The sequence below is a fragment of the Ornithorhynchus anatinus genome, chromosome X1 (assembly GCF_004115215.2).
Source record: "Ornithorhynchus anatinus isolate Pmale09 chromosome X1, mOrnAna1.pri.v4, whole genome shotgun sequence".
Lineage (NCBI taxonomy): Eukaryota > Metazoa > Chordata > Mammalia > Monotremata > Ornithorhynchidae > Ornithorhynchus > Ornithorhynchus anatinus.
Genome location: NC_041749.1, coordinates 51,226,832 through 51,240,658, shown reverse-complemented (window position 1 = coordinate 51,240,658; position 13,827 = coordinate 51,226,832). Strand labels below are relative to the sequence as shown.

General features: G+C 48.7%; 1 protein-coding gene across 1 annotated transcript in view; it reads left to right on the top strand.

The window, feature by feature from the left end:
- LOC100090531 (netrin-4-like) overlaps positions 1-4,486 on the top strand; it is a 79,723-nt gene extending 75,237 nt beyond the window's left edge. Inside the window, exons 11-12 of the mRNA XM_039910261.1 lie at positions 751-921; positions 3,477-4,486. Of these exons, the coding sequence (XP_039766195.1) occupies positions 751-921; positions 3,477-3,613 (308 nt within the window). The 3' untranslated portion in view covers positions 3,614-4,486. The remainder of the gene's footprint in view (positions 1-750; positions 922-3,476) is intronic.
- Positions 4,487-13,827: the final 9,341 nt, after the last annotated feature.

Below are 13,827 nucleotides of genomic sequence, written 5' to 3'. Positions count from 1 at the left end.
TTTATTCCAGTGCAAGCCTCAGGCTTCCCTCAGGCTTTTGACAGCAGGTTAATGCCAGACCCTGGGAGATTAGGCTAGATCCTTCTGTCTTGGCCTTCAAGAGGAGGTGGGGGAAGAGCAAGATATACAAACATGAGAAGCAGCATGGCTCAGTGGAAAGGGCATGGGCTTGGGAGTCAGAGGTCATGAGTTCTAATCCCGGCTCCGCCGCTTGTCAGCTGTGTGACTTTGGGCAAGTCACTTAACTTCTCTGTGCCTCAGTTACCTCATCTGTAAAATGGGGATTAAGACTGTGAGCCCCACATGGGACAACCTGATCACCATGTAACCCCCCCCCCCCAGCACTTAGAACAGTGCTTTGCACATAGTAAGCGCTCAACAAATGCCATAATTATTATTATTAATAAACCTGATGCTCCAGTTATTTATAGCTAACTCTAGGAAGAAATACCCCTTCCTGTTCCTATCTCCCCTCACGTTCCACTCCCAATCCTTTCTCTTCTGAGTGAGTTGATTCGGTCCTGACAAGCCTCCAGGCAATTGTCCTTCTATGTGGGAGTTGGCAGTCAAAGCATGATTACCTGGGAGAGGGATCATTTAGTGGGTTGAATTGAAAAGTTGAGGAGTTCCAGTTGGCCCTGCTTCACATCTTTTGCCAGGGATTTAAAAAAAAAAAGCCCCAGTTTAACCAGAGAACCAATTCTGAGTTTGCATCTGTATATACCCATGTGTCCGTCTGTCCCTGGGTAGTGATAAAAGCCAGAATAGTCTCGGCTCATGACAAGGGAACCCATGCTGAAGTTGTGGTGAAAGTGAAGAAGATCCTGAAGTCAGGCAAAGTGAAAATCTCCCGGAATAACAGAAGCATCTACCCAGAATCCTGGATGAACAGAGGCTGCACCTGTCCCATTCTGAACCCCGGTAAGCAGCAACATCTCTTCCTTTACATCCCGTAAGGGTTGGGCGGTTCAGGATCTTGCCGATTTAGTTGATCTGCCTGGAGATATCTTGTGACTATGAGGGGAGAGGGATGAGTTGAGGAGACTCCTGGCATACTGGAAGGAAGAGGAAAAATACCTTAGATGTATGTTGCACCATGGGCAAGACCCTGCTGGTGGATACTTAGGCCTCTAAAACAAAATGCTGCATGGGTACCAAGGCAGAGAATGCCTAGTTGGAAAATCAACTGGGCAGAAAAGGCATTAACTGCCATTGCTTCTGAGAAAGGTAAAGCCATCCACTATCCGTGCACCGAGATGGACGGTTGCTTCTTCATGCAACAGGAAAGCAGGTATGAGAGGATACCAATGTGTCAAATAATTTCCTTTGATTGGGATTCTGGCAGATAATATACCCTTCCATTTAAGTCAACCCTTTTACCTGTCTCCACCCACAATTCGCCATATCCCACATCTGCTCATTCTCACAGTTCACACCACAAATGTCTTTGGTTTAGCACCATTCTGATGTAGGCAGTGAGTATGCACTTGGTCATTTTGGCACCTGATGCCATGATTTAGTGCTTCACTGCCCTTAGGGAGTAGCCAGCTTGTCCCTGGGAAATAGCCTCATGTGAATAGTTCCCTGAGCATCCTTGTCTCTGCCAAGCATGTGATTTCCCTGATAGTTTAGTTAGGTGATGTGTTCAACCAAGTTGGGAATGTGTAATAGAAATCCATTCCTCTGACTCAGCACCTCTTCCCCGCATCCACAGCAGCAGAGGAGGGGTGCCCTTTTTAGGGCCCGAGGCCGAGTTGAGTGTAGTATTTTAACCTACCGCTATTCTGGGGCTGGGTAGAGTCTGAGAAAAGCTCTGTCTACCTGTTATGGCTCCAGTTACACTTGAAACTGCAGTGGAAGTTTGGGGTTTTTCTTGAGTAAAAACCATGGAGGATTCCCCTGCTTCAGAGAGATAAAACAAAGTTTTGAGAGAAAAAGGTGGCTAATCCCAGTGCATCTGAATCAGTCTCTCTGAGAATCTGGAGCTGACTGAAATGGACGATTGGAATATTCAACAGGAAGGGAGTTGGATATCTTGGTATTCTGTGCTGTATTCTTCATCTCCCTCATCTTCCTCTGGTGGTGGTGAACACACAGTGGCTTAAGAGTTTCCTAGGTGCTAAATGCATGAAGCATGAAGGAAGTCCTTACTCAAAATATTTACACTTCAGGAAATGTGTTCATGGCAATGGAACACAGGTGCTGGCTTTTCATTTGGAGCCTGGGTGGCAAATGTGGCTTAGAGGAATGGGGCTTTGAGGGACCCTAAACTTCTACCCTGAATCCAAGCAAAGACTTGCTCCTTGGCCGGCCATGGACTCCGGTGGGAAGATTGGTGAGGCATAAACAGCCCCGTCCCTGCTACGGAGACAAACAGATGTCCTGACCAGCACTGGAGCCTGGTGAGAGCACAGACTCCCCATCCAGGCTCTGGAGTCCCTGGCTTGCCCTGTCGTCTCACGCTCCCCACCAGGCTCCAGGGCCTAGCCCTGGGCATGGGGTGAGGTAAGCTGACTGGGTCCCTCAACAGGTGACCCAGCTCCCCAGGGCTATAGTAATAATAATAATAATAATTGTGGTATTTGTTAAGCGCTTACTATGTGCCAGGCACTGTACCAACCAGTGGGTTGGATACAAGATACAATCAAGTTCTACATGGGACAGTCTAAGTAGGAGGGAGAACAGGTAATGAATCCCCATTTTGCAGATGAGGGAACTGAGGCAGAGTGACTTGCCCAGAGTCACTCAGTAGGTAAGTGGCCGAGCTGGGATTAGAACCCAGGTCCTCTGACTCTCAGGCCCAGGCTCTTTCCACTAGGCCATGCTGCTTCTAATGATGATGAGGATGATGGTATTTTTGATTTGGCCCTGGCCACTAGGGTCAGATCAGAGGCAGAAGTTTCTACCTGCCGGTTTCAAGGGGCAGGGTGGGACGAGGAGATGGGCAACCTCAGCTGCCCACCCTTCCCAAAAAGTGGTGGGAGTGACAGCCCTCAAACCCTTTCCCCCAACCCAGTTGATACCTAAGGATACGGGGAAAAGTTAGGGTGGTTAGAGGGTCCATCCCTAATAGTTAAGATGTCCAGGAGGCCAACTGTCGTGGTGTTCCTTCAAGGATTTGGAGACAGCACGCTGAGTTGGATGGACTCAGTACTGGCATTACACATTTTTTCAGGGTCTACATACCAGGTGTAATTGAGACTGGAAGGAACTAGGCAGAATAGTGTTTCCAGGGTAGACCCGTCCAACCTGACACAGGAGGTATACTATGGAGGGCAGGAAAGGTTGGATGGTTACGAACAGGGGTGAGAGGATTTCTGTGCCTTTTGATAATAAAGGAAACTCACGTACACAAGCGACCAAACAAAATTCCAATTAAAACCTAAGGTCTTAGAGTGAAGAGCTGAAGCGCTGTCTGTAAAAGTCCTGTAGCGCCATTTTTAAGTACATTTTCCTCCCTCATTTTTCTCATATAGGTACAGACTATCTGGTAGCAGGACAGGAGGATACAAGGAGCGGGAAACTCCTAGTCAATATGAATAGCCTGGTGAAACCTTGGAAGGCATTTCTGGGAAAGCAAGTAGCACACATCCTCCGAACTGGTTGCAAATAATCTCTCCTGAGTTCAAGGCAAGGGGAAATCCAGCTTCACACACTGAGGTGGCACAAATAGATAGTTTACTGTTCAGGAAAACAAACTTTCAAGGTAAAAAGTGAGGGATTCCCCTCATTCCTTAGGCCTTTTAGACTTGGTTCCCCTGTGGTTCTCTCTCCCCATCCCCACCAAACTGTTCACATATCTCATGTAAGACAAAGCCTTAGCCAATAACGGATTATGCCAGGGCCAGGTCTGAGGCACTAGGGATTATTTGTGGCCATGTGGCAAATACAAAGCTGATATTAATGGGTATGAAGTGCTTACAAAATGTATTGCTTTCTAAGGTGTCATTTTCTTTTTCTGAATGGCTCTTCTCTTTTGCTAGCCTTAAAAGTGGCAAAGGTCAGCATTTCCCGTGACAGCTGATTCATTTTCCGAGTTTTCATTGGTTTTCCTTTGGCAAAGAAAAACCCAGGAAGCAATGTGTCGGTTTGTTCTGACTGTGAAGTTCAACTATGTCTCACTGATCTAAACCAAACACCTGATCTGTTTCCAATCAGACGCACGCATACTTAGCCAAATTTGCAGTAAGATAACGTCGTCGGGAGTCGGAAGCGGGAGGCCACTTTGAAAACTGTGGCTCACAGAGGTGGGTCTGGCAACACAGAATGACTGCCACTTTGGCCTGCAGCTAGACTTGGTGTTTTGGAAGCATCCAGCATCGAGTTGCTATCCCATTTCCATCTCCCAGTTCACGTACTCCCCGAGACTGTGCTTACCTGAAGATCTGTGGCAAGACCTCTATAACATCACTTTGCTTACTCCCATCTGACAAGCTTCCCTCTTTCTCCTTTCATTTTCCTTCCTTTGAATTGTTTAATCAGTCACTGTGGCCTACTGGATAGAGTGCGGGCCTGGGAGTCAGAAAGACCTGGGTTGTAATCCTGGATCTGCCACTTCTTTGCTGTGGTGGCCTTGGGAAGGTCACTTAACGTCTCTGTGTCTCAGTTACCTCATCTGTAAAATGAGGAGTGAGATTGGGAGCTCTATTTGGGACAAGGACTCTGTCCAGCCTGATCAGCTGGTGCTTAGTACAGCACCTGACACATAGTAGGTGCTTAAAAAATACCATTAAAAAAATCAATCAATGGTATTTATCGAATGCTTACCGTGTGCAGAGCACTGTACTACGCGCTTGGGAGAGTACAAAATAACAGAGTTGGTAGATACATTCCAAGCCCACAAAAAGCCGAGTTTGGAAATAATCAAAGTATTAAGTGTGTTTTGTAAGAGATCCCTTGTAAACATGGCCTCGTGGAGACCTGAATCTCCTTCAGAGAGAACCACCTGGGGTGCATCTCTTGAGCAGGAAATGGAGCTAGTGATTGACTCCTGATTACTCGCGCATCTTGGGCCCTGGCATCCAGTCTTGAAGAATTTAAGTGTGAGAGTCGGAGTTAAGGGTAGATTGAGTGGCTTGGGAAAAGGGTCAAAGTGGATAGAGCCGAGTGGGGAAAGGGTTACCAGGGCTTCTCCTTTAGCTCCAAGAAAAGCAGGGGGAGGGAAGGAGGTGATGGGTTGCCGAGCAACTCCTCTAATACTACTGCAAAGAGAGATACAAGACCCAAGCTGGCCAGGCATAAGAGAAGCCTGGCATGAAAACCCTGGGTCACTCAACGGCCCGTTCCAAGGAAAACTTGATTGGCTTGCTCCGTTCAAAAAGCCAAGTAAGCCAGGACAGGTTCTGAGTCCTGGGGAAGTGTGTACCCAGCCTCCCCCTGCTGGGACTGTTCGCCTCCCCCTGCCTGAGCCCAGGCCCATTCTGACAGCCATAAGCTGTGAAATGGACAAATAAAGCCTCATCAATCACCCACAAGTGGAGAAAAACTCATCACTTAGCCTCTTTCCCTTCATCTAGCCAATGGATTGGGGCCAGTAGAATTCCGGCTGATTGGATTCTGTGACGGGATGGTAGCGATCAATGGTATTTATTGAGTGCTTCCTATGTGCAGAGCACTGTACTAAGCATTTGGAAGAGTACAATACAACAGAATTGGTAGACACGCTCCCTTCCCACAAGGGGCTTACAGTCTATGGAAGCGTATAAGCCATGCCACTCCTGGGTTAGACTACTGCTCCTTATGGCCCAGTGTTCTGTCTCTATCAGTGGTATATATCAACTAACATCCCTACACCTCTCTTCTCCACCACTACATTTTCTTTCTTTCGGGTCATGTTTTCCACAGAAAGGTAACATTTTCAGATGTGATGCTTGACCTGACCTCTTATGGATTCTTGTCCCGTTTCAGGAAGGGCTCCAGCTTTCTGTCTCCCTTCCAACCAACCCCCTGGTGAAAGCTTGGTTGAATGGGAGGATAGCCCAACTGCTGCTGCTGCTGCAGGAGGGGTCTTTCCTCCCTCTGGAGAAGCTTGGAGGAGCTCCTGGGGTGAAAGGAGAATTGCTGTAGGCATGCTCCCAACAGTCTGCTCTCTGCCAACTCCTAACCCCTCTATTGGCCTGAGGAAAAGAAGAGGTTGCCATTGACCCTTAACCTTACTGGACCTGCTCCCACGTCCACCATCCTGAAGCCAATTTTGGCCAGTAATCAATGAAGCACTCATGTTAAAATTGGTCTTTTCCCTCCTTGCCTTGTCTGAACACTGGCCTATATTAACAGGGCCTGTACACGAGAGGTTTCTGGTCCTGCTAACGGGTTCTGTTCATAGGTGTGTTTCAGAGATTTAACAGTTAAACATAAAGCATAAAAATTGACCCTTCCTTCCCATCCACCAAAAACAAAGGTAGTGGGGCTGAGCTCTCCCATGTTTTGAGCCCAAGGCATTACAGTGAGAAGAAGTCACATTTGATCTCAGTTGACCTTAGAAAGAATGGGTTGGGGTTTGCAACTTGGGAGTAAAGACTGGACCTCACACTTCAGTTTCCTGCATGTCCTCTGGAGAGAATGGAAATAACTAAGCCCCCATCATCTCCCCCAATTCCTGTCCCCAGAATCAGTGTCCCTTCCCAGTTGGATTTTCCTTGAAATCAGATTATATGGTGTTAAGAAACTCTTCCAATTTTGTCATATTCATGAGCTTAAAAAAGAATAAAGTAAAATTAAACTGGATGAGGTCCAATTAGTCAATAAAACTAAGCCTCTAAGGGGGCCCCCAAACCCTAGGACCACCACTGCTTAAGGAAAGTTTCTTGATAGGAGGTAGGGGGTGCTATGGCAAATGAACATCTTGTGGTCACTTTGTTGAACATTCATCCACCCGCTCATTCTCATTCATTCATTCATTCATTCAATAGTATTTATTGAGCACTTACTATGTGCAGAGCACTGTACTAAGCGCTTGGGATGAACAGGTCGGCAACAGTAGAGACAGTCCCTGCCCTGAACGATCATTCATCTTTCCGCTTACCCCACCATCTACCTATCTGCTCACCCCACCATCTACCTATCTGCTCACCCCTCTACCTTGCTCAGCAAGTAACACTCTCACACTCATGCAGTTTCTCTGACTGTATTTCTAGCTCAGTCTCGGTCATGTATGTTTGTGTTGCAGGGAGGGGAAGGAAGAGTGAGAGGGAGTAAAATAGAGAAGCGGGGGAGAGAAAAAAACCCCTCGAGCCAGCAAGGAAAATGCCCAGAACTAGGCAGCTGTGGAAAGAGAGAGCAGGGCCTGGAGTTAGAGGATGAGAGGCTGGAGAGGCAGCCAAGTTGATCGGAGGCCTTTTTTCTAACAATTAGGGAAGGAGGAAGGAGAGTGGGGCATTCAGTGGAATAGACCAGATAGTCAGAAACAAGGAGCTGCAAGCTAATGGTTCTCTGATCGCCATAATGCTTCCTACTTTCCCGCCTGCCAGCTCTTTCAGTTAAGAGACCTGTCCCTCAGCCTACAAGGAATCCCATATCTTCTACTGTCTCCCAAGGCCCACCCCGCATTTTTACATCCAGAAATGATGGTAAGAATTCTACCCTTAAGATTCCAGGACCAGAAACAAACTGATGACACTTTTGAGCAGAGTTAACCTGGAAGGCTCTGGATGCCAGCAAACCTGAAAACAATAGTAGTAATAAAATTTATTAGGTGCTTACTGTCTGCAGAGCACTGTACTAAGCACTGGGAGAAAGTGCTTTCTCACTTTCTCCCAGTGCACAGATGGGAATTAAACACGGTCCCTCATGGTGCTCACAATTTACAAGTTAAAGTGGGGAGAAGAGAGTGGAGAAAGGCATATCAAGAGTGAGGAAGCACTAAAACACAGTGCAAGCAAATAAACAAAATAGACTCGGTCTTGGCAGGAATGGAGGAGTTGGAGAGCAGGGACCCTTGGTGGTGCCGTGGGAAGGCCGCAGTTACCACAGTGTATGAGTCGGAGAGTGCCTGGAGCACCTTTTATCCCCGGCCCAAGGCTCACAGAGCACGCTGGGAGCCGGGACTCTTGGTTCCAGGAGGGAAGGAGGCAGTTAGCGCGGTGCTTTTCTCAGAGGCGATGGAAGAGCCCGAGAATGCACAGGAGCAGCTCGGCAGTGGCAGTCTGTGGTGCCTTCAGCCACTAAAGTAGTAATCAGAATCTGGCAGGCCTTCTGGACCACTTAATTAAGAGAGTAAAACACTGAGGAGCGGAAGTAGCTTGCCAGATGAAGTGTTAAGAATCAAGCAATGCAAGCAAGAAGAGCAATGAAATAGGAATGCTCTATCATCTCCATGGAAAATCTCTCAGGCTCAAGATTGACTCAAACTCATCTCTTGCAGCAGGTTAGACTGTGATGTGGCATGGGGCCCAGTTTCATTAATTGCAGGGCCCCCGGCAAGCACCACACTCCTACAACAGCAGATACCATGGTTGGGTGACCCCACAAAAGTGACAGGAGAAAACTCAGTGGCCTGATTCCCTCTTGGCCTAGACATGGTCTCTTAACCTAGATCCCCTTCCCAAAATGACCATCACCCTGAGAGTTTAGGGAGTCAGGTCTGCCCACTTGAAGCCTCTCGCTGTGTCTTGGGGAAGAGGGAGGGTGGAGAGGGAGGGTTTGTTTCCTGATCCAGCCACTGTGAGGGCGGAGACACACACCCACACCTTCATTAGCAGGCGTAAGGGTAAGGAACCCTCAAGGTGGGAGGGAGTGGAGAAACTGCAAGGAGTACTAAATACTTAGGTGGCAGAAACGAAATCCCTAATGCCCTTAGAGGAGAGGGAATTCCAGGTGGTGGTGGGGGCGGAGAGTTTGGTGGTCTTAAGTGGGCACCTACCTGTAGCACCAGTAATGGAGATTTCTGGGAGCTAGAGATGGAACAGTCTCGGAGATTGTCTTGAGGTTTAGTTTCAATTCTGAATCCCAGGGTCCCCAACTGATCCTACCCATTCTAGAACTTCTGCAGTTCCCCAAATGCCCGGACTTTTATGGCAATGACCATGAAAGTGTAGGTATCTTCTAACCAGTATAAAATGAAGGGGAGAATTTGGCAAGTGAACGGGTAATTGGTAAGGCCCAGCAGTCCATGTAAGCAATCGGGTGGGTCCCAGTGTGCTGCTAGCCATTTAATAATCCTACATACCCAACACTTGACACCCTGCCCGCCCCCCCGCCTCCCCAAACACACACACCCCGCCATTTTTTTCGCCGGCTGGGACAGAGGCTGACTGAAGAAGCAGTCTACCCTCAGGTGAATCAAAACTGAGCTGTTCCACTTGCTAGTGATTTAGATTCTGCATTTCTGCCTTTATCCTCACTTCATCCTGTGGTTTGTACAGAGCTTTGCCACCACCTGGGAGGCCGCTAGGGGAAAGGCCCTGTAGAAAAACAGAGCTCACCTTGGAGAGGCAGGAATGACAGCACTCCCTCCAAGTCACTCCGCTCATGTTTCTCCCATGACCTGGAGCCACAGGTCTGACTCTCCTTACTCTGAATGATCCCCCATCCCAGAGGATTCTCTATCAGCCTCCGAGGCACAATGGACCCATTATTCAGGAATTCAGTGAAACCACCACACTGGAGGAAATGAAGTCTTAGGTTCAGCACTTTCACACCTGGCCTGTCCAGAGGGTCAAAGTGGTCCAAGGTTGCTCCAGTCTAATCCAGTGAAGAAAACGGGAACACTAGGCAGGGAAGGGAAATGGATCTTGGCTCATCCCGGGAAATGATTCTATCAGAGAGAATTCCAGATTGAGTTGAAACTTGGGTTCAGAGAAGAATGAGACATAGTGAATGGATTGAAAATAGGTCCCATGAGGAGAGGTTAAAAGAATGAGGAGTCTGAAGCTTGAAAAAGACAAAGCCAAGGAAGGGCTAAAATAACTACCTTGGAGTATATGAGGTTGATTCTGATTAGTTGTTCTCCATGTCCACAGAGAAATAGAATGGGTTTAAATTAGAGCAGAAGAAGATTCAGAATTTCTTGACTGTCAAGGTGATAAAATACTGACTAGGTTGTCAAGGGAGGTAGTGCAATCTCAATCACTGGGATCTTTAGAAAAAATAGATGAGGAAAAGGAAGACACCACCTCCCATCCCCACCCCTCGAAACAACAACCCAGGATTCTTTATTACTGTTCAACGCAGAGGTCAGCCGAAAGCCCTGAAGGAAAAGGAGTTTCTTCAGAGGAACCTTAAGTAAATCCAGGAAGATTCTGTATTAGAAAAATACTTATTCTGGCCTTACCGTGGGTTGGTTCCAGTGACTTTCATGTAAGATATGTACTGAGTCTCTGTGACAGTATCTGTTTCTACCTCCCTCCCCTCATGCTTCTTTCTGCTTTTTCTCCTCCCCCTTGATCTCACGACCCACCACCCCCGCAGCCTGCAGTGCTCTTGCCCACAGGCTCCATTTTGAACTCGTGAAAGTCTGGTCACTGTATTTTGAGGGCAGGGATCTTGTCTTTTACTTCTGTATATCCCCTCTGTGCCTAGAAGAGTGCTCTGCACATTTTCGGCACTAAATAAATGCCATTTATGATGGTAATCGGTGTCCTGGGCTGAAATGTCAAACTCAATGTCCCAAAAATGGGGGCCCAGTCTCTTCCAACCTTTGCCATCCACCCTACAGAAAGTCCCTACTCTAAATCTTCCCCCTGATAGCCGTGAGCAGGCAGTGAGTTTAATTCAAGTTTAACGACTGACAATTAGATTAATGCAACAGTAGGGGAGGAGGAGAGGGAAAGGAGGGACAGAAAGCCCAGGAACAAGAGGGGCCGAGAAGATGGAGAGCAACTGGAAGCAGTCAGAGTGCTCTCAGCCCTCTGAACCACAACTGCTACCATGACTTAGGAGACATCCTCGCTGCCTCTGGGGCCACAGTTCTGCTACCATTCCAGAGCCAGTTAGGGAAGGCACGGTCTCCGTTTTGCGATCCATGTCATCGCCTCGGGCCGAGCCACATTTCACGGGGTCACTTCTTTTCCACATCACTGCCTCGCACACTCACTGTTTAGGGAATCTCTTCACCCAAATGGGTGCTGAAGATACTAGTCTCCTGGAAATGAATTAAACTCCCTAATGTATTCCGTCCCCAGTCATCCAGAATGTTCTAACACAGGGACTGGCATCCTTTCTCGTGCAGAGAAGCCAAACAAAAGGACACCTCTTAGCAGTCGGTGGCCAAAAAGCCAATTGTACCACTTGAACAAACATTCACTTACTTCATTGCGAATCTCATGTTTTTAAACGCCTTGTCCCCCACAATGCCTCACCCCAACTCCTGGCCTACACCTCGGATTAACACTCTGCCTCCTCCCTCAGCCCAAGCTTGATCGGGCTCCCATATGACATGGGACGATGTCATCGTGCCACTCGGATGCGTCATAGCAACAGCTGTCGTTACTGAGGGCCAGGGAGAAGGAAGGGAAGGGGAAATGATGATGAAGGAATGAGAGGGAAAGGAAGAAATGAGATAGGGAGAGGAGGGGTTAGGAGGAGAGGGGAAGCCAGGGGAGCAGAAGGGAAGGAAAGGAAAGTTAAGGGTGAGGAAGAGAGGAAAGGGAATCAGAGTGGTAACGGGTCAGGCCAACACTGGCAGTGGTTAGTCTCTTCCTCTCCTTTCCTCTTCTTCCCCATCTCCTCAGGGACAGCAAAAGACAGCAGCTGTGAGAAGCAACGTGGTCTAGTGGAAAGAGTGAAGGCCCGGGAGTCAGAGGACCCGCATTCTAATCCTGGCTCTGCCGCTCGTCTGCTGTGTGACCTTGGGCAAGTCACTTCACATCTCTGGGCCTCAGTTTCGTCTGTAAAATAGGGATTAAGATTGTGAGCCCCATGTGGGACAGGGACTGTGTCCAACCTGATTAGCAGGTATCTACCCCAGCACTTACTACAGTGCCTGGCACAAAGTAAGTGCTTAACAAGTATCACCACGGGGCGGCCCCTTCCCCACCATCCCAAAAGAAGCCCTCCTCCTCCCTGACAAGGGCTGCGGGAAGGTCTTTGGAGCCAGGCAGGTCCTGCTCTACCCGCCTCAGGGTAGAACAGCGTCCCCGGCCACCCTGTGGACAGTGACGGTCCTAGGCTGTGGTGCTTGGTGGAGGGGAGAGGGGAAGGGCTTCCTGGAACTGGGTGGTGGGCATCTAAAACGGGCTCCTGCCCCTTCTCCTGCCCTACCTTTGCCTTTGTTCCCACCCACCTCCCCCAACCCCCTCTTCCATCCAGGCTCTGAAGAGCTGCCGAGGCCATGGAGCCTCCGGGGTGGGCAGGGATGCCCTTCCACGAAGGGGCGGGAACGCCCTCCCCGGCTGGAATGGGGCAAGGATTCCCTGGGACCAAAAGGCACAGGGTGAGTGGTCTGAGTGGCCTTGGGTCCGGCCCCTGGGGCCCCCGCGGTGGAGCACCGAGTCCTTGGCCTTCTGTGTCTAACCCGATTGGCTTGTATCCACCCCGTCGCTTAGTACAGTGCTTGGCACATAGTAATTGTGGTATTTGTGTTAAGCACTTACTATTATTATTCTGGGGGTCAGCAACGAACCACCTCAGCTGGCCGAGGGCCCCGGACGGGTCACTTGTTGCTGACTCCTCCCGGACGGAGCCCAGCGGCCCCGCGCTGCCTGCCACGGCACCACACTTTGTGAGAGGTTCCCCTCACCTGGCTTTAGCCTGAGGTCCTGCCTCTGCCTAACCTTCCCCCGGCCTGGCTGGAGAACCAGATTTGATTCCAAGAGGAGCCAGGTAAGGCTCCAGACCCCTGCTCTCACTCCTTTGGCTACAGAAGGCAAACAAATAAGCAATTCACCTTGGCTGGGTAATTATTATCATGAAATATTACCCAAACCCTCCGCTCTGCCCCAGCTGGGTGGAGCTACAGTAGGGCCAACTATAACTCTATTCCAACTCAACCTGGACAAAACATGAAATCCAGAACCAAGTTTGAAAGCCACTGAATCATATCCCAGAGGAGGGACAATAATATACGTCCTGCCTCAAATCACTCATCCCCTAATACAAAAGGCAGAACGTTTAACATATTGGTGGGCCATCCATGGAGGAAAGCTCTCCTTCCCAGAAGCAGAAGCAAATATTCCCCTACATGACTCCTATCTCTTGAGTGATGACTCCTCTGTTCATTTCTTACACTCACTGATGGAGATTTACCCAATGTCAATCATTCTCTGCAATCTCACATCTCCTGCCTTCAGGATATTTCTACTTGGGTATAGGGGGTACAGACTTGAATCACAGGTGCTGCAGAAGGGAACCAGTGAGGAAGTAGATGTGGTAATCATGCTGGGATCTATGACTTGTCTACGGTCACCCAGCAGGCAAGTGTCTGGACCAATATGGTGTCCATTTGGACAGCAAGGAAGGGATGGATCCAGGAAATATTATGGAGGAAGAACTGATAGGATTTGGTGATGGACTTGAGGGGTGAGTTGAAAGAAGGGAGTCAAGGATAATGCCCAGGTTGTGGGCTTCTGAGATGGGTAGGATGGTGGTGCTGTCAAATGGGATGAGAAAGGTAGGTGGAGGAGCAGATTTGGGAGGGAAGATGAGCTCAGTTTTAGACATATTAAGCTTAAGGTTTCAGTGGGACATCTATGGGAAGGTATTCTGGAGGCAAGACATGTGAGACTGCAGAAAAGAGAGGTCGTGGCTGAGTATAAAGTAATGTAGTACAGTGCAAGCATTTAGTACAATGCTTTGCACACTGTAAGAGCTTGATTAATACGACTGAATGAATGAATCCACGCATTTATGCCTCCTGAGGGCACCCACCTGGCTCCCCTTTCACAAAAGCTA